Raw genomic sequence first — 20,045 nt, forward strand, 5'->3', positions numbered from 1 at the left:
TCTTTGCCTGGTTCTCAGAAAAGCTCGTATAATGATCCAACCACACTGTGAGGATGGAGAGGGTCAGGGCACAGGAAAGCACTTTGTGCAACACGAGGACCTGTGTGCAGTCAGTTTGTTGGCAAACACCTGAGGGCAGGTATGTGTCCATTTACCAAGTCCAGGAGAAGGGACAAGGGTTTGGGGCTGTAAGGAGTTCAGTGGAGTCCTGACTTTGTTACTTATTGGCTTTATGATCTTGCCTAAATCCCCTCACCTTCTTAAGCCTCTGAGTTTCCTGATTTGAGTTGGATATGGTATCGCCCAGTGGCTGGCACATCTTCTGGCCCCTGGAAAGATGGAGGGCAAATTTCCATTGAACATCACAACGTGGGGGCCAAAACCCAAGAAGGGATTAAAAATAAATTGTTCCTACAGAAAGCAAAGACGAGTTCCCTTGAGAAGAGCTTTAGGTAAAATGCATTTATTTTCAAAAGCTCCCTTGATAAAAATAGAATATGTAACAAACACACAATGTGAGAGAAGAGAGAGCCTTGCCTTCAACACACAGCCCACTCTTCAGCCAGGTGTTGCGGGGATGTGAATTAGGGGCCCGGGGCTCCTCCAGACCCTCAGCAAGGTAGGACTGACAGCAACGAGGGTTCATGGGCTGGTCCCCTGTCTCTTCATGTCCCTTGCGATGCTGAAGGGAATGGGCCATCTGGGAATTCATGGGACCAGATTAAACTGAGCCCATGAAAGTCGTGGTGAGGGAGGGAGAGTGGATGTATGTGTCCTCTGCAAGTGCAGTGAATACCTGCAAGTTGTACATTATAAATACACATACACACACTCATGTGGGCAGGAGGAAACAAATCTTTCTGGCTTCAGACTCCTTGGAGCTTTCCTTTGGGCTAGTTCATGCCCAAGGCCCAAGTGGCCTTTTTGGCATTCAGAAAGTTCTTCTTCTTTTTCCTGGGAGGAAGGTGCAGTGAGATCTCCGGCTCCTTTGGATTTCTGAAGATGAAGAGCTTTTCGCCCGTGTTTAATAAATCAATGGTTTCTGCCCCTACAATGGGCACCGGGGCCAGTTCACCAATGGACTCCAGTGACAGGTGTGGCCAACTTCCTTTTCCAGAGACTGTCACCCTCTCTCTGAGAGGGGGACACGTCTTCTTTAGTATGCTAAAGGAAGAACAGAAGATCAGATACGACATTTTTGGCAACTGACTCTCCCAAGTGTCCTGACAGAGTTCTCTAGGAAAACCCCCTTTTGTCCCTAGGGCCCCAATCAAGTGTCTTTTAAAGAAAGGTTTTTCCCTGTGGTTGCCAGGTTGCCCCTGAGATTAGCTGAAGCCTGTGGCAGTGGTGGTGCAGACAGCTCTCACCAACTCATGACTGTTCACTTTTGTGGAGTTTTGTGAGCCTGTTGTCATCATATTGTCAGCACGGAATCAGCCACAGTGGGAGTGTTTCACACCACGGAAACTAAGTGCTACACATCAGAGCTCCCATCTCCCCCCAGACAATTGTGAGACATTTCCTAGGACACCCCTGCCTGTGGGCCTCACACTAAAAGCAGGCTGATAAAACCTGATGATAAAGCAACAGTTAGAAGTTAGGTAAAATGTGTTTGAAATAGAACAGGGCAACATGCTTTGGGAATATCCTGTAAAAGGATGGCTGGAACCCTGCCCATAAGCAGTCCAGCCCCTAAATCCTGGCTGCTCTTGATAATGGTTCTGACTCTTTCTGAGAGTGCTATACAACCTGAAAGCCACGGGGTCCTTTGCCCAAGCGGTGCAGGACGAGGCCAGGTCACTGGGGGTCGACCTACTGGAGGCCGCTGGTAGGCTCGTGGGCCCTTCCTGAACAGGCGTGGCTAATGAGGCTCCGTCCCCCTCACCACGAACTCCTGCCCTGGCAGCTGCATGATCTGAGCAAGGACTCAACGCAACTCGGACTGATTCACAGTCTCTCCTCCTCCCACCATCGTGCACAGCACCTCAAGGCAAAAAGGTGAGTACGGCGATCCAAGACAGTGGCGCCAGGGTCCTCCTGATCTGTACTCGCCCACTTGTGTCAGTGCAGCCCAGGAAGGCATTCAGCAGCCCCACCCCATGCTAATCTAGAACAACTGACTTCCGTTCCTTAGTGGAACGCTTTACATTTATACAGCTTGAATTTAACTTTCTTGGTTTGGGCTCAATATCCGGATCTAATTTCTCTGGGACTAGATTCTGATACCTGGCCCGTTATCAATGGCTCCCAGGTTTTTATTCAGGGACTATTTGGGAAGCTTGTCTCTGCGGCTTCACCGGAGCCCTGAGAAATTATGGAAGGGGCAGGACACTTCTCTTGGACATCCTCTGTTTCCAGAGCACACTTTGGTTATCACATTTTAACCTTGTATGTTAAATGGGCTAACATAACTCTTGTGACTCATGTTACCCTTTTTCCGAATCTCTAGGGGGAAACACACAAGACCCTTGGTCTGTTGTTTGCAGCACCCTAAAACTGCTCTGCCTCTAACTTTCCTCTGCTCTCCAGATGTGCAATCACCACAGCTGAAAGAGAAGGCACTCGAGAGAGTGAGAAGAGCGCTGGCCTGGAAGTTCAGGGAAATAAAGGGGTTGGTTACATGGCCCTAAATCCCACGGTCACTTTTTTTTTTTTTTTTTTATAGCTACTTTATTTTATTTATTTATTATTTATTTTTTTGGCTGTGTTAGGTCTTCGGTTCGTGCGAGGGCTTTCTCTAGTTGCGGCAAGCGGGGGCCACTCTTCATCGCGGTGCGCGGGCCCCTCACTATCGCGGCCCCTCCCGTTACGGGGCACAGGCTCCAGACGCGCAGGTTCAGCAGTTGTGGCTCACGGGCCCAGCTGCTCCGTGGCATGTGGGATCTTCCCAGACCAGGGCTCGAACCCGTGTCCCCTGCACTAGCAGGCAGATTCTCAACCACTGCGCCACCAGGGAAGCCCCCCACGGTCACTTTTAACAGCTGCAGGCATGGGGTCTCTTCCTCTGACCTCCCTGAGCTGGTGAAGCGTGGCTGTGGGATTTCCCCCACTTTCCAGAAAGTGGGGAGGCTCAGGGCAGCAAGGCGGGAGAGGTAAACTATAAAGTCTGAACAGCTATAAGGAATTATTCTCCTTCTAATGAGATTCCATTTAAAAAGAGCCATTAGTTAAAATAAATACTGCAATTAAAATGCTAATAAATGACAGGAGAGCATTCTCCCACTGATAGCTGGCGGCTATCTTCAGCTCGTAAACTAAGCGCACTTTGCATTTTTTTTTTTTAATTGAAGTATAGTTGATTTACAATATTGTGTTCATTTCAGGAGTACAGCAAAGTGAACCTTTTCCATTATAGGTTATTCTTTTCCATTATAGATTATTACAAGATATTGAATATAGTTCCCTATGCTATATAGTAAATCCTTGCTGCTTATCTATTTTATATCTAGTAGTTTGTATCTGTTAATCCCATACTCCTAATTTATCCCTCCCCCAACCCGCCCCCGCTATCCCCTTTGGTAACCGTGAGTTTGTATTCTATGTCTGTGAGTCTCTTTCTGTTTTGTAAATAAGTTCATTTGTATTACTTTTAAAATTCCACATATAAGTGGTATCATATGATATCTGTCTTTCTCTGCTTACTTCACTTCAAACTAAGCCCACTTCGAATAAAGACTGCGGTCTTTAGGGAAGGAATGTTGGTATGTTTGCAGTGACCCTCCCTTTGTGGTCCCCTCCGCCTCCCCTTCCCAGCTCACAGGCGGTCTGGCTGCCCTCCTCAGCCCACCTGAGCAGATGCCCTCATTACCTCTCCTTCCTCTTGTGAGCCCAGCACATCTTTTCTAATCCTCTGCTTATCAGTTCTCCTCGAAGTTTGCTCTCAAAGGCTTGCCACCAGCCCTGATGCTTCCTGAAGGCAAGAAGGGAGCGTTCTTATATTTTCAAAAAGAACAGAATCTTCAAGTGATGCATAATCTTAAAAAGCACGATGGGGACCCCCTCCCTCAGTGTGACCTTTGGCTGACATGAGAAACCCTGGGAGTTTTCACGTTTGTTCTCTCACTCACTCCGCGAACACTGATCAAGCATCTTTTCTGGCCGAGTCAAGACACAGTCTCTGCCGCAAGGGGTCCCCGATCCAGGGGTCACAGACAGGTACCAGGTGACATCAGTCAGATAAAGGAAGGCTGCCAAGATGTGGGACACTTGAGCTGAATCTTGGTATCCCAGCAGAGGGAACGCATGGAGCATTTGAGAAGGAATGGGCTCTCTGCCTCGGCTTGTGTGCAGTCCATCTCCCCCACTGGAGTGGACACTCCATGCAGCAGGACTGTCCTTTACTCTCCCACGTACACCAGTGCCTAAGACAGTTGACATACTAGGATCTCAGTAAGTGTTCATGAATATATGAATAAGAAGGTTGAGAAGGCACAGTGGAGGCTTGGAAGGTGGGTGAGGCAGGGAGTCCTCATGCCACGTGAAGGAGTGTGATTCTCGACCAAAGAAGGGACAGTGTATAAGGAATAGGGGGTGGGGAGATGTTCGCAGGCTTGGGCTCAAGTCAAGTCAATAAAGGTCAGTGTAGGAGAGAGTCCTGTCTATGCCTGCCTCTGGCCAAGTTCATACTCTGCCTCAGCTGGTTCACACTGCCCAGCTGGTGGGGTGAAGGACCCTTGCCCATGCTGGGCCAGGCTCTCTGTCCCAGGAGTCTAGCTCTTGGGCAGAGAAGGCTGGTCCTCTGAAGGGAGCACCCAGAGAGGATGGTCTTCGTGCTCTCCTGGTCCTGCCCGTCCAGGGACCTGGCGTACAGCTCGTCCTGGATCCTGACAGGTCCCTCACACACCCTTTCTTGCTTAGATTCATCAGTCAGTTTCTGCTGCTTGAAACCCAAGACTCTGAACTGATGGTGTGCCCGGGCACCAGTCGCTCGGGACACAGGAGTAGTGACTGCCCTGCCCTCAGAGGCTATGGTGAGTGGCTTTTGACTCCAGACGTCATCCAGTCTACTTGGCCATGAGGTCAGGCTACAGAAGGGCATGCCCACGCTCCACACTCCTGGTGACAAGCCACCTGGGCGCTCCTGCTTTGTCCCACACCCACCTGCCCATGCCGGCTCACCAACCTCCCAAACTAAACTGGCTGAAGGGGAGCCCGTAAACAAGGTCCTCGTGGGCAGCCCTCAGGCAGAGGTGACATCGCTGTGACCCTGCACATTCCTGCTCCAGCGTCACCACCATCTGCCATCTTCATGCTCTTGCTTGACTGTGCACTGAGAGAAACCAGGCTGAGACATGCAACTCTCTGACCACACCCAGCCCTCTGACCACGCCCACACCAGCCCTGACCCCACCCACACCCCAGCTCCTGTGACCACACTCACATCCAGCCCCTCGTGGTGGGCCCCACCACCTCTAGGAATACTCGTCCCAGCCCCTGTGGACTCCCACCCCTGCTCAACAGCTGTTGTTCCCATGCTCCTATCCTTCCTTTCACCCTAACCCTACTCTTAGCCCTCAGCTGAGTCAGGGACCCCCTTTACGAGTCAGAAAAAATAATGGACATACACACCTTTCCACACAATCATGCCATTTTGGCAGACTCATGGGCTCCGAGACATCCATCCCCAGCCTCCTGTGGGTCCTGGTTGAGGACCTCGGCTTCACTGCCTGGCGTTCAACACTTTCAGCTCTGGTCGTGGCTTTCCTTGTAGCCTCACCCCCAACAAATTCTGCTCTCAAGTGGCACCACTGGCTGCCCCAAACCCACCTTATCCACAGCCCCGCTTCATGTCTTGCCTTATAAAGGCCCTTAACTGATCAAACGCACACCTGAAATTTGACCCTAAAAAAGTAGCTCTGCAGCATTATCCCTAATTGAGGAAAAATGAACGCAAACTAAATGTCCAGTAAGAGGGTAACAGTTACATACACTATGCTACACACCTCAGTGGAATAATAGGCAGCTGTTAAAAATAATATCTGTGGAGATGTTTCAATAACTGGGAAAAGTATGAATTTTAATTTGTTAATAAAAACAGCAGAAATAGAGTCAAAATAGTGTGATAATTAGAAAGACGTCTGCACGTGGACAGGAGTCGAAAGGTAATAAGCAAACTTGCCTCTGATATAAGGTTCTGAAAAGCAGGACACAAGGTTGTATATACTGGGATTCCTATACACACACACACACACACACACACACACAATGCACACACTCATAAAACCCAGCAGAGGAAACACGTTCTGGAGGAAGAATGGTAGCAAGACGCTAACAGCCATTTTCTCCAGCTGACAGAACCATGGATATTTTTTTTCTTCTTTTTCCTTTATGTATTTATTTCCTTTATGTATGTATTGTATTTATTTATTTCCTTTATTATTTATTCCTTGGGCTGTAAATATGCATATATGGCATATTTACAGCCCAAGGCAACTTATTCTCTTAAGATCCTACTGGGGAAATGAATTGGTGATGAAAAGACAAGCTGTGGACAAAATACTTGGGTCTGCCATGAATTACACAGAGGATGCATGGCGACTCTCCTGGATGCTGTCTGCTTCTTGAGCAAAGAAATTCCCCTGGGAAGGCGGGTGTGCTTGTGCCCCGTGGTCCCGCTCCCCTCTCCCACCCGTTCTCTCTACAGGGACCTCGTTTTCCCACCCTGTACTCACCCCCTCCTGCCCAGGTCGGCCTGCGCCCCGCCGCCGTCACTCTCCGCTGTGTGGTCCTGATGCCTCTGGCCCACGGGATCCAGCACGGAGAGCAGCTCGGGCTGCAAGGCTGCAGGCACAGCCACGCTCAGGAGCCAACGCAGCGTGGCCCCCGGCAGCATCGTCAGCTTCGACAGGTAGGACGCCAGTCTCAGCTCCTAGAGGAGTGAACGCAGGGACTCGGAGCCTCATGGCTCTAACCTTGATGAACAGCAAGTTTTAATGGATCACAGTCTTAGGACTTTTTGTCCCAGGGAGATAAATATTTTAGTACCTCAGTCTTGAAAACATGTTCCCAAATTCACAGAGCTGTCAAGAAAAATCTATTTGGTCAGCAGCCTTGGCTCCCCATGACATTCCCCAAGCCTTCATCCATCCCTTCCAACTACTCTACACTCACTCATCACAGCTACAGCCCGGGCCCATTAGTAATTTCTCCTCCTACTCATGTTCGGTGAGGCGATAGGGCTCAGAGGGAACAGCACAGACTGGAAACAACTGAAATGTGCCTAAATCAGTGGATGGTTAAAGAAACTGTGCTATGGCCATGCCACGGAATACCAGTCTGCAGTGAAAGGAAAGAATTGGATGGATCCCCAGGGCATTTCGCTGCGTAAAAAGAGCCAGTCCCCACTGTACTTCCACGTGAATAACATTCCAGAGGTGACAAAATTTAGAGATGGGGAACAGAGCATTAGTGGCCGGGGTTAGGGGTGTGGGGGGGAAGTGGATATAACTATAAAAGCGTAGCACAAACAGATCTTTGTGGTGACCAAACAGTTCGACATCTTAAATGCGGTGTCACGCTAAACTACATGCGGTAAAATGACACAGAACTATACATGCATTTTATATGCATGTCAACTTTCTGGTTTTGATGTTGTCCTAGGGTCCTGTAAGATGCAGCCATGCGGGGAAACAGTGAAACAGGGATCAGGGCACTGGAACTCTCCATACTAGCTTTGCAACTTCTTGTGAACCTAAAATTATTTCAGAAAAAGGTTTGAAAAGGAGAAAGAGAGAGTACAGGCAGGCTCTGCACTCCCCCAAACCTGTGTTGGTTCCCAGCCCCACTGCACAGAACTGTGTGTCCTTGGGAAGTGTCTTTATTTCTCTTCGGGCCTCAGCTCCCTCATCTGTAAAATGAGGTAACAATAATACCTATGCCAAAAGGTTTTGTGAGGACAAAATGAGCTGTGACGTGTAAAACTGGTCTGTGTTAAGAAGGCAAACTCCCTTTCCTAGCAACAGCGTGGGCATGCCTGGCCACCTGGCCAACCAGAGACCTTCCCTGGGATTTTACACAGCAAACCCAGGAGAGAAAAGCACTTTATACAGCAAAACCAGGAGAGCTGGATGCTGAAAGGCCATCAGCTCAGGGCTGTCAGCTTTCATGTCCCTTCCTGTGTGGAATAAGCTTATTAGTGGACACAAAGAAACAGGGGAGAGAGAGAGAGAAGGAGAGAGACCCACAAAGAGTCCTTTGCCAGTTGAGCCCCCAGAGCTCAGCTCTGCTCTTTGAGGGGATAGTCAGGGTATTAATATATTTCGTTTACACTCAGACTAGTTTGAAATGAATTTCTGTTACCTTCACCTAAAAAGAATTCTGACTTTACAAGACATCTAAGTGCTGTGCTTGACAAATCAAGGTCATTCAGTGAGTGTTGGTTGTTGCTGTTGTTACAGTATTTGTATGAGTTTCCTATTGCAGCTGTAACAGATCACCCTAAACTTGGGCTTAAAACAACACACATTTATTCTCTTATGGTTCTGGAGGCCAGAAGTCTGAAATCAGTGTCACTGGGCTAAAGTCAAGGTCAGCCGGGCTGGCTCCTTCTGGAGGCTCCAGGGGAGAATCCCTTCCCTGGCCTTCCCTAGCGTCAGCTGCTGCCTGAATTCTTTGGCTTATGGCCCCTTCCTCCACCTTCAAAGTTCATCCTCCAATCCCTGCTTCTGTCATTGTCACATGGCCTTCTCTTCAAGCTGTGACTCCTGCTTCCCTCTTGTAAGGACACTTGTGATTACATTTAGGGCCCACTGGGATAATCAAGGATAACACCCCCATCTTAAAATCCTTAATCACATCTGCAAAATCCCCTTTGCCATAAAAGGTCATATTCACAGGTTCTGGGAATTAGGACTTAGACATGTTTGGTGGGCCATTGTGCCAGATTATTAGTACATTTATTCATTCAACCAACACCACGATGGAGTCCTACTGGGCGCCAGACCCTGTTCCAGGCACTGGAGGCAGAGCAGTAAGTAACACAGACAAAGTCTCTGCCTTCATGAAGCTCACAGTCAGGTCAAAGAGACAGATGGTAAGCCTACAAAGAAACACCGTATCAGGCAGTGTAGCTGCCAGGATGCAAAACAAGGCAGGATAAAGAGACAGAGGGTGAGGGGTGGGGGTGGCTGATATTTGAGATGGGTAGTCAGGGAAGGCTTCTCTGAGGAGGTGACGTCTGAGCAGGGACCTGAATGAAGTGAGGAAGTGAACTATGGGCACATGGAAGGGAAGAGCTTTCCAGGCAGAGGGAAGGCAAGGGCGAAGACCCTGAGGTGGGGATATCCTTGGCATGTTTCATGGAGAGCGAAGGAGGCCAGTGTGGCTGGCATGAACCGTGTAAGAAGGAGAGTGACAACAGTTAAGTTTGGACAGGTGGCGGCGGATCAGCTCATACGGACCTTTTCATCGTAGGCAGGATTTTGACTTGTCTTCATGGTGAGCTGGGGAGTCATTGCAGGAATTTAAGCAGTGGGAGTGGCATGAGCTGATTCTCATTTTTTAAAGATTACTTTGGATGACACAGGGGCCATGAACCATCTGCAACAAGTGAGGTAGCAGAGGGGCGGCATCTCAGGCAAGAGATGGTAGCTGTGTGAGCCAGAGTGGTGGAGGGGAGGTGGTGAGAAGTGGTGGGACACGGGAGACACTTTGATGGTAGAGCCAACAAGGTTCATTGAAAGACAAGAATAAAGGATGACTCCACCATCTTTCACTTGGGCTGCTGGGTAACTGGTGTCATTTACTGAGATGAGTGGAGCAAGCCTGGGACAGGGGACTGTCAGTCACTTGGAGTTCTGTTTGGACAGGTTAAGTCACTAATGGCGATGTCAAGTCTCAAGTTCAGGGCAGGGGTCTGGAGCTAAGATTAGATGGTAATCAGTGTGGTGATGACATCAGCAAGGGAGTGAATGTAGATGAGAGGGAATGAGGTCCAACGACCGAGTCCTCAGGCTCCCAACGTCCAAAGGCCACGATGCATCCAACACAGGGGCTTGACCACAGGTAGCCAGAGGGCTGGGAGAGAACCAGGTGTCCAGGGTTTGGAAGCCAAGAAGGGAACATATTCAAGCAAAGGGCTGTGGATCAAGTGCCACAGAGAGGTCAAGAAAGACAAAGACATGGACTTGCCCCCTGGATTTGGAAACATGGGGCTGCTTACTACTTTGACCAATGCTTTCAGTGCAGTGATGGGGAAAAGTGTTATTATAAATACCAAGCTCTTTCCTTGCGACCCATGTGCTTCCGTCTGCCTATAGTACACTTTTCCCCAAAGTGCTCTCTGTCTGGCTCTCCTCAACTCATTCTTTTGGTTTCTACACCAGTGTTGGGCTTCTGGAAGCCTTTCCTGACCCCACATTCTGGGACAGATGCCTCTCCTCTGCTTTTCTCTGGTTTTAATCAACTGTATTCTGTCCAATTCTTGTATCAAATTCAATTGTCCAATTTCTCATGTGTCTCTGCAGTGAGGTTTTAGGATGGGGTCAGCATCATATGCCTCTCTACCTCCAGCATTTAACCTGGTTCCTAGCACAGAGAAAAACATCAACAGACGTGGGTCGAATAAATGAAGAATAAACTCCATCAACACCCTGTAGACTCACTTCCTCCTGAGGCAGAGGAGTAACCCTTCATCACTGGGATCCCCACTGGTGAAAGTGGGGACCCACCAGCCCACTGCCATGGCTCTCCCAGCTCTGAAGCTTTCTGATCAATAAAATAATCCTTAAAACAGGTCAATTAACTGGGTCAAGTCTTCCTGAAGGTGGTGACACAAAAAGCATCTGTGTGGGTCACTTCTAGAGACTGAAATGAATCACAAAGCAATGTGGGGACCGGCTGTTCATGCAGAAGGCGGTGGCAGAAAGACCAGGCTTAACGGCAGGCCCTGTCTGTCCCTCTCTCCTGTTCTGCTTCACCATCACTGGACCTGGCATGGATTTCCATTGTTTCGGTGTATCTTGGCATATTTCATCCTTGCCTTGATTTTTAAGAAATACTGCTAATTTTAAGGAATCAAACAATGTAGAAAAGCACAAAAGTGTTAAAGTAATTATTCCAAATGCCACTATCCAGAAATAGTTATCAGTACCATTAGGCAAACCACATTCCAGGAATATTTTTAGGCATATACATAAGTAGATGAATGGATGGATGGATGGGTATACAGATGGACAGATGGGTGAATGGATAGATGGATGATGGATAGTGGGTGGATGGATGGATGGGTGGTTAGGTGGATAGATGGATGAGTGGCCAAATGGACAGATGGATAGATGGATGGATGGATGGTGGGTGGATGGATGGATGGACAGACAGATGGACTGATGGATAGATGGGTGAATGGATGGACGTGTAGACAAATGGACAAGTGAATGGATGGATGGATAGACAGATGGAGTGACGGACAGATGGATGGATGGACATGACTATAAAAATGAGATCATAATCCACATAAAATACTGTTTGGTTTATGTATTTATTTTGTTGATTGCCTGCTTTCCCCACTAGAATATCAGCTCCTGAGGGCATGGGCTTTATCTGTTTTGTTTGCTGCTAAAATCCCAGTGCCTAGGATAGCACTTGCCACTTACTGGGAGCACAGTCAATATTTATTCAAGAACAAAGTCCGTTTAGAAGATCTTAAGCTGAATCTAAGTCATCCTTTACGTGATTAGAAAAGAATGCCACTCTGTTGTCTACAGTGGCTGCAGTCACGCTGGAGCGCCAAGGGAGAAAGGAGGTGAGTTCAGTGAGGACCACAGATGGGGTCCCAGACTCTCCCCACAGCACAGGGAAACTTCTTGCCTTGTGGGGTTAGTACCATTCATTTTTAAATGAGCACCCCCTTCCCGTTTTATTCATGAAGCAATTAGGAAATATTTTGTTTTAAAGGGAATTGTGCAGTAGCATGAAATGGAATGAGTAGAACCTTTAAAGGGAAAAAAACCCTGATTTTAAACCAGTCCCCACTGACTGGCTATGGGACCCCGGCTAAGTCACATCACCTCTCTGACCCTCAGTTTCTTCATCTGTCAAGTGATGATCCTCTCCATGCCTCTCCTCAAGGCTGAGCTGATATCAGCCGCTGTTTGTATCATCACCATCACAGAAGGGCTGATGAATTTGCAGCAGTGCCCTGGGGAGGCTCTTCCCACTGCCAGGGTCCCCAGAGCAATGGTGAGCCTTAACTGGGATGATGTGTGATGTGTCTAGCACAGAGCAGGCATTTGAGAGTGTTATTTTGATATTGTGATAAATATGCAAAAAAGGAGGAGTTGGCAAAGTTGCATAAATATGAAAACATGGGTGCTCGTGTGGAAACTATCCTTCATGCAAATTTTGTAATTCAAACTATGCTGTCCCTAAGGCAGTGTAATCATGAGGAAATAAAACAAAAGAGAGAGAGACAGAGACAGAGAGATCACAAGAGAAAGAAGAAGAAAAAGAAGGAGGAAGAGGAGAAGGAGAGGGAGGAGGAGTAATTAGAAAGAGTAGGAGGAGGAACAGGGAGGGAGGGAGACAGGGAAGGAGAACTGGGCCTTCCTGGTTATCATCTCGCCTGGTACAAGGAAAAAACAGGTAAAATACAGGAGTCCTCTAAACAGGGAGTGATGGTTAACTTTACAGGTCATCATGTCTGGGCCACAGTGTCAAGATATTTGGACAAACATCATTCTGGAGATTTCTTTGAAGGAGCTTTTGGATGAGATTAACATTTAAGTCAGTGGACTTAAAGCAGATTGCTTTGATGTGGGTGGGCTCCATCTAAGCAGGTGAAGGCCCAAACAGAACAAAGAATGACCTCTGAGCCACAGGGAATTCTGCCAGTAGTGGGCCTTTGGACTTGAACTGTAACATCAGCTCTTCCCTGGGTCTCCAGCCTGCTGGTCTACCCTGCCAGCCTATTTGGACTTGCCACTCTCCATAATCACATGAGCTAATTCCTTACAGTAAATCTCTCTCTCCCTCTCTCCCCCCAAGTCTTTGTGGTTCTGTTTCTCTGAAAAATCCTCACTAATACACAGGGGCTGGAAAAGAAACAAATCAGTTGAGTAGACTTTGCTGAGGGTACTCTACAAGGTACAGGGTTGGGGGCAGAGAAAAACCACCCCCTGACCATAGGGCCAATTCTTTAGCAGAGTTCACAGTTTAAAAGAGCCAACAAATCAGAAATGAATCTGGATGAAATTCCACATGTGACACTTTGGCCGTCTGTCAATTCTCTTAGTTACAAAGAAGAAAGGTGGGGGGGCGGGCAATCAGAGTGAGTGTGGAGATGGCTCAGCTCCCCCAGACACCCAGGCCAGAGGCATCATGTGCTCTGCAGGGAAACTGAGCCGAAAGAGCACACCCTGTGCTCTCTAGATATTTACAACAAGAGAGGAGCACCCACCCATGGCAGGACCCAGGAGAGTACTTGTCACTCATCTCACTGACAGGCAGTTCTATCATCACCCCCTTACAGACAGGTCCTCCAGAGGGGAAATTATTGCCCAATTCACACTGAGGAGCCGGGTGAAGTTCACAGAGCACACCCTGTGTAGTGTGTAGCACACCCCAGGGTGAATCCTGAGCTCCAAGGCGCGGCAGTGAGCCCTGGAGCCCTCACGCCACCAATCTGGGCATGGTTCCTCTATTTGAAAAATGGAGAAGATAGTCCCCATTTCCCAGCTTTCTGCAAGAATTAAATGAATAAGAGATATGAGCACCTGGGATGATAGTGAACAGCACGTGTTCTAGAAACTTCCGCTCCCTCCCCCACCCCAACTTTGGAGCTCAGGCTGAAAGATGTGGGGTAGGAAGAATGTGGGTTCCAATCTGAGCTTCACCTGGCTCCTCAGTGTGAATTGGGCAATAATTTCCCCGCTGGAGGACCTGTCTGAAAGGGGGTGATGATAGAACTGCCTGTCAGTGAGATGAGTGGCAAGTACTCTCCTGGGTCCTGCCATGGGTGGGTGCTCCTCTCTTGTAGATATCTAGAAAGCCCAGGTCAGCTCTCATGTCAAAAAGGAAGGAGCACGTTAGACTCACCACTGAACTTGACACATAACCTTGGCTTCCTGTGCAGTGCGATTGCCAGAATAATGGCTTCTAAGATGTCCACACCTCAGTCCCAGAACCTGTGAATATGTCATCTTACATGGCAAAGGGACTTTATGATTAAGCTTAAGGATCATGAGCTGAGATTATCCTAGATTATGCAGGTGGTTTCAACCTCATCATCGCATGGGTCCTTAAAAGCAGAGAACTTTTCTTGCTGTGGTAGGTCAGAGAGAGATGTGATGATAATGGAAGAGGCATCCGAGAGATGCGATTTGTTGGCTTTAAAGATGAAGGAAGGGATCCATAAGCTAAGAAATGCAGATGCCTCTAAAAGCTGGGAACAGCCCTCAGCTGACAGCCAGCAAGGAAGTGGGGACCTCAGTCCTACAACCGCAATGAACCGAATTCTGCCAATTACTTGAATGAGCAGGAAACAGATTCTCCCCAGAGCCTTAGAAGGAGTACAAACCTGCCGACACTGATTTTGTCTGGCTAAACCCACATAGGACTTCTGACCTACAGAACTAAAGATAATAAATTTGTGTTCTGTTAAGCCACTAAGTTGGTGGTGATTTGTTACAGCAGCAGTAGGAAACTAATACAAGTGGGAAGCTGCGTGTGCCTGTGGACAGCTGTGGCCAATTCTGCTGGCTGGACACCTGAAAGTGTCCCCACCCTTTCTCCTTGCTGGCTGTCTTTGGAGGTGGAGGAAGAGGTGTTAGTTTGCAGCCTCCCTCGTGGCCGGGGGTCCATGGGCTGGGTCTCCTCAGGACGTGAGTAAAATTTACTTCAGGGACTTGGGGGGCATGTACTTTCTTGGAAAGAAAAGACAGCAGGGTGACTGTGTTCTACCTTTACCTTCTTGACCTGAACACAGACACGGTGGCTGGAACTCCAAGAAGGAGAGGTGGCAAGAATCACAGAACAGGACTGTGAACTCACTGAACTGAAGCAAGGGCTGCGACACCTACCTCCTGACGGCTTGTGATTGGCATAAGCTACTGTGACAAATCACGTTTGCTGGAACTCACAGAAATCAGGAAGCCCACCTTTAGATGCACATAAAACACAACTAGTAGCAGACTTATGTAAGTAACTCTACATATGGCTCTATGCACATAGCCTCCGGGCTCTGTCTTGGGAAGGCTGTTGAGAGCTGCAGCTGTGGCCAAGAATGAGACAGATCACCCAGTCTCAACACAGAAAAGTTGAAATGTAGGGTGCAATCTCACTGGACTCCTTACATGGCCCAGATTTCAGTGACCAACTTTGTTCCTGGTGGAACCTACTCTGCATATATTAAACTTACTTAAGACTGAGAAGAAGAAGGTTTGGGTGCCTGCCTAATTACAGAATCTGACCAGGGCAATGATTACTATTGTCATTGCTGCTGCCGTGACCCCCGATCAAATGTCCTCTATGTGCTGGCCCTGGGCCAGGCGTTTTCACAGATCCGCTCGGCAGCTCCCAAGGTTCGTGTTATCATCCCCATCCTGAGGGTGAGGAAACGTGGACTCTGAGAAAAGGGTGAAGTGACGAGCTGGCAAGGGATGGACCCAGGACATGGCAAACTTGTTCTCACCTGGCCGTACAGGGTCACAAAGGTGTCCGTCTCCATATTCTCCAGCAAATCTTCAAGCATGACACTGTTCTCTTGCTCCTCTCTCAAACTAGAGTGAAAACAAAACCTACATGAGTCCAGTTTTGTAATAAAGCTAGTTATTTAAATCCTAGTTATTTAAATAACAAAGGATCACAAATCTAATCAATATGATTTAAAAAAAAAAAAAATCCATCCAAAGAGGTGGCCAGAAGAAGCTCGCTGCTTTTTAGCTAGATTACCTTGCAAATAATGTATCAGGGAGGGCTCACCAGGATGGAGAGCTCCTCGAAGCAAGAAGTTTTGTGGGAGCCATATGGAGACTTTTCTGTGGCTTTGCAGGGCAATCTGTGATCTGCATGGCTATTAGCATAACTGATGCCATCTTGGGCCCTTACAGTCTCTCCTGTCCTTCTGCTGACCCACCTAGGACTGTGCAGTGAATCACTTCTCTGTCATCAAGGGCTTTGTAGTTAATAGATATTGTTCAATAATCATTAGGACCAGGTAGCCTCTATGCTTTGTTAGTCCCCAGACAAGGATGAAAACCTTCCCTGAAGTATTCCTGGCACCCATGAGACTAGTTACCCATTCATAAATCTTGACTTAGGAATGCACGTCCTATTTCCAAGCACCTACCCCCATACCCTAGGTTAACTATAAAATTGTCCCAATGGCCCCTTGGTGGTGCAGAATGCAGCTGTGAAGGCTTCTGGATTATTGTCTGCTTGATCCCACCCTGTGAGTATGTTACCCTAGGTAAACAGATCCATTGGTTATATGGAGCTGCCTGCCTTGTTTTTCGGTCTCAAGATGCCTGCTCAGTTCGGTGGGCACTTTTCGTTCCCTCTGACCTCCAACCGTGATCCTAATTTGAAAACTCTCAGTATTAGTTGTCATGCTTGTGCTCAAGAACACCAAGATCTGGAGTCTTCAATTACCATGTGCCCTTGTGTTGAAGCGGGCGCAGAACCATCTCCCAAGGATGGACCTGACTCTGACCACAGAGGCTGGGTGGGACCTTATCATACGCGGTCTCTATCAGGCTTCTTGACTTCCCCACAGGGAGGTCCTCCCAGCCTATCCCTCAGCCAATCAAAGTTGGCATCTTGGGTTATCCATCCTGCATTCCTGCTGGTTAATACAATCCAAACCCAATCTGCAGGTACAATTCATACAAAAACCTTGATCACCAGCAGTTTCCTCCAAGAAGCATGGAATACATTACTAAAATCCTAAATCAAGTCTAAATAAAGTCAACATCTCTGAGCATTTTCCTCTGATCAAACAGATTCAGTCTCTTATGCAATTATTTCAATGGAAAACAGAACTGCACTTTGATGTTGTGTTTACACAGAAAAGCGTAATCAAATACGTTAAAATAACCTGTAATCTCACCACACAGAAATCACATCTATTACAATTTGGCCTATTTTCTTCAGTTAATTTGTGTGTATGTTTTCAAAAATGAAATCATGCTGTATATATAGTTTTCACCCTGTCCTTCACATGTCAACATTATATTCACAATGGAAAATTACGAAGCTGTTAGAAATTATGTTTTCCAGAAGATATATGTACCTCTATGTTCATTGCAACACTATTTACAATAGCTAAGATATGGAAGCAACCTAAGCGTCCATCCATAGATGAATGGACAAAGAAGATGTGGTATATATACACAATGGAATATTATTCAGCCGTAAAAAAGGATGAAATCTTGCATTTGGAGCAGCATGGATAGACCTGGAGGGTATTATGTTAGGTGAAATAAGTCAGACAGAGACAAACAAATACCATATGGTTTCACTTATATATATGGAATGTAAAAAACAAAACAAACAAACAAACAAAACAGAAACAGACTCATGGATACAGAGAACAAACTGGTGGTTGCTGGGTTGGGTTGGGGGGAAGGGGGGTGGGAGGAAACTCAAAATAGGTGAAGGGGATTAAGAGATACAAACTTCCAGCTATAAAATAAATAAGTTATGGGGATGTAATATACACATAGAGAATATAGTCAGTAATACCTTAACAACTTTGTATGGTGATGGATGGTAACTGGTTTTACTACAGTGATCATTTCATAATGTATAAAAATATTGAATCACTATGTTGTACACCTGAAACTAATATAATCTTGTATGTTAATTATAACTCAAAAATAAAATAAAATACCTAGACTCTGTAAGGGAAAAAATATTTTTTTCAACAGTTCTTAATGCCATGGGCAAAGGCTAATTGTCTAATTAATTGAAAAAGAATGCAAAAAACAACAACAAAAAAGATCAGGGGGTTCTGTCTGTTTTATAATTTTACAAAAGCAGGATATAAATATTATGTTTATGGTGAGGCTTGGGTAAGGCCTGTATTCACTGCATCATGCCAATGTCAATTCTTGCTCTGGATAATGTGTTGCTATCCTGTGAGATGTTGCCATTGGGGGAAGCTGGGTGACGGGCCATAGAACCTCTGCACTATTTTTTTCAACTTCTTGTGAGTCTATAATTATTTCAAAATAAAAAGCTGAAAAATATTATCTTCAGTAAAACCTCAATATTAAATATTCAATAGAAATTAAATATTAATAGACATTAAACAATGAAGTATAAAAAGATGTCAGGAAGAAGCCTGTTACGAAGTTAGCAGCTCGTGCCTGAGTGCTGGGAGGACCTCTCAGATGGGAGCACGACAGCCCAGGTGGGCCTTATCCCGCTGAGTCTGAGAGGCCAGGTGCCCCCCTGGCCTGCGGGGACTGAGCCTACACACTGCCCTTGGGCCGTTGGCTCACCTCTGCTGGTGATGCTCCAGTAGCTTCTGACCCTTGCTCAGAGCCCGTCGCAGGACAGCCGAAACCTGCCTTTCAGAATCTGTCTCCTCCTCCGGCTCGTGCAGAAGCCCAGGCCCCTCACCTGCCCACTGCTGCCGACTATCCAGGGCCCGCTGCAGCTGGGCCGCCTCCTGGTGCGCCAGCTGGTCCTCCAGTTTCCTCTCCAGCTCCTGGAGCTCCTGCACACAGAGGGGCAGGTGATGAGCCCAAGGCAGGTGGACCGCAGGATAAAATCCGCCCTGCTTGGCACGGCGCTGCAAGCCTGGCACCACCTCGTCTTGCTGCCTCCCGGATCTGGCCGTGCCAAACAGCGCGACGAGACTGCATCTGGGTCTCTCACACCTCCGTGCCTTTGCATACACTGTACCCCCCACCTGCAGGGCCTTTCCCCGTTTGCCTGGCCAACTCTGAGTCTTCTTTCAAGGACTGGCTTTAGAAGAACCTCCTCAGGAAAGGGCTGTTTTGCGTTGGCTCAGCCTGTGGACTCTGATGTTACTAGCTGGAGATGCCCGGGGGTCCTCACCTGGGTCCACACTCCTTGGGGCAGCGCCCACAGACATTTTCCTGATGGGCTGATGTCAAAGTTGAACCGGCCCTTGTGGTTCTTATGATTGCAAGACTCACCTCAGCAACAACCATCAAGGAGCTTGAAAAAACAAGGTTTATTACTCACACGCCCTGGAGGGTACCTGGCACACCCGGGCCACAAAGCAGGGTCACAAAGAGAGAGAGAACATGGCCCTGGGGCCTGCCTTTTGGATGGTCGAGGGTGGGGTGCCTAGTGTTTCACTGGTTCACTCTTTGTGGGTGGATTTAAATCATAATAAGAGCAGGAATTAAAGGTGCAGGGAGGGCAAAGCAGGGTCACTCAAGAGGTCAGGTATGTAGGTCAACCAGAGCTTTCCAAAAAAGGGGAACTTCATGGGTGGGGCCGCCTGGCTTTTATCTAGTTGTTTAGTTGGCAACCTGTTTATTTTCAGATGACGTCTTTGAAATGGATGCCTCGACAATCAAAAGCTGAATGTCAGGCACATATTACAATCAGAAAAGCTAATTGTCAGGCACTTACTACTGGCTCCCTGAGTCCCCTGGGAGTTGCAGAACTCCCTCTCCTCAACTGTCCACTCACCATCCCTCGTATTTTCCTGTTACAGACTGAATGAATATTTGTGGTCCCTCAAACTCCACATGCTGAATCCCTAATCCCCAGTGGGTTGGGGCTTGGAGGTGTGGCCTTTGGGGGTAATTAGGTTTAGATAAAGTTACAAGGATGGGGCCCCCAAGATGGGATTAGTCCCCTTACAGAACGAGGAAGAGACCAGAGCTCCCTCCCTCTGCCATGTGAGCACACAGTGAGAAGGCAGCCATCTGCAAGCCAGGAAAGATTCTTCTCAACAGAAACAGAATCAGCCGCCACTTTGATCTTCGCCTTCCCAGTCTCCAAAACTGTGAGAAAATAAATGTCTGTTATTTAAGCCCTGCAGTCTATGGTATTTGGATACAGCAGCACGAGCAGATTAGGACAGTGCTCCATTTTCTGCTGGCGTGTGAGCTCCTGGGGGGCAGGGC

At 47.6% G+C, this 20,045-nt stretch overlaps 1 protein-coding gene across 3 annotated transcripts in view; it reads right to left on the reverse strand.

Moving 5' to 3' along the window:
* Positions 1-447: 447 nt before the first annotated feature.
* EVC2 (EvC ciliary complex subunit 2) overlaps positions 448-20,045 on the reverse strand; it is a 144,782-nt gene continuing 125,184 nt past the window's right edge. Inside the window, exons 18-22 of one of the 3 annotated variants that reach the window (XM_059923345.1) lie at positions 18,438-18,655; positions 15,626-15,713; positions 6,672-6,868; positions 3,809-3,910; positions 448-1,164 (exon numbers count right to left, since the gene is read on the reverse strand). In XM_059923345.1, coding sequence (XP_059779328.1) covers positions 894-1,164; positions 3,809-3,910; positions 6,672-6,868; positions 15,626-15,713; positions 18,438-18,655 — 876 coding nt within the window. In that variant the 3' untranslated portion in view covers positions 448-893. The other 2 variants (XM_059923346.1, XM_059923347.1) reach the window with 2 other exon arrangements.

Source organism: Balaenoptera ricei, chromosome 5 (genome assembly GCF_028023285.1).
Source record: "Balaenoptera ricei isolate mBalRic1 chromosome 5, mBalRic1.hap2, whole genome shotgun sequence".
NCBI lineage: Eukaryota > Metazoa > Chordata > Mammalia > Artiodactyla > Balaenopteridae > Balaenoptera > Balaenoptera ricei.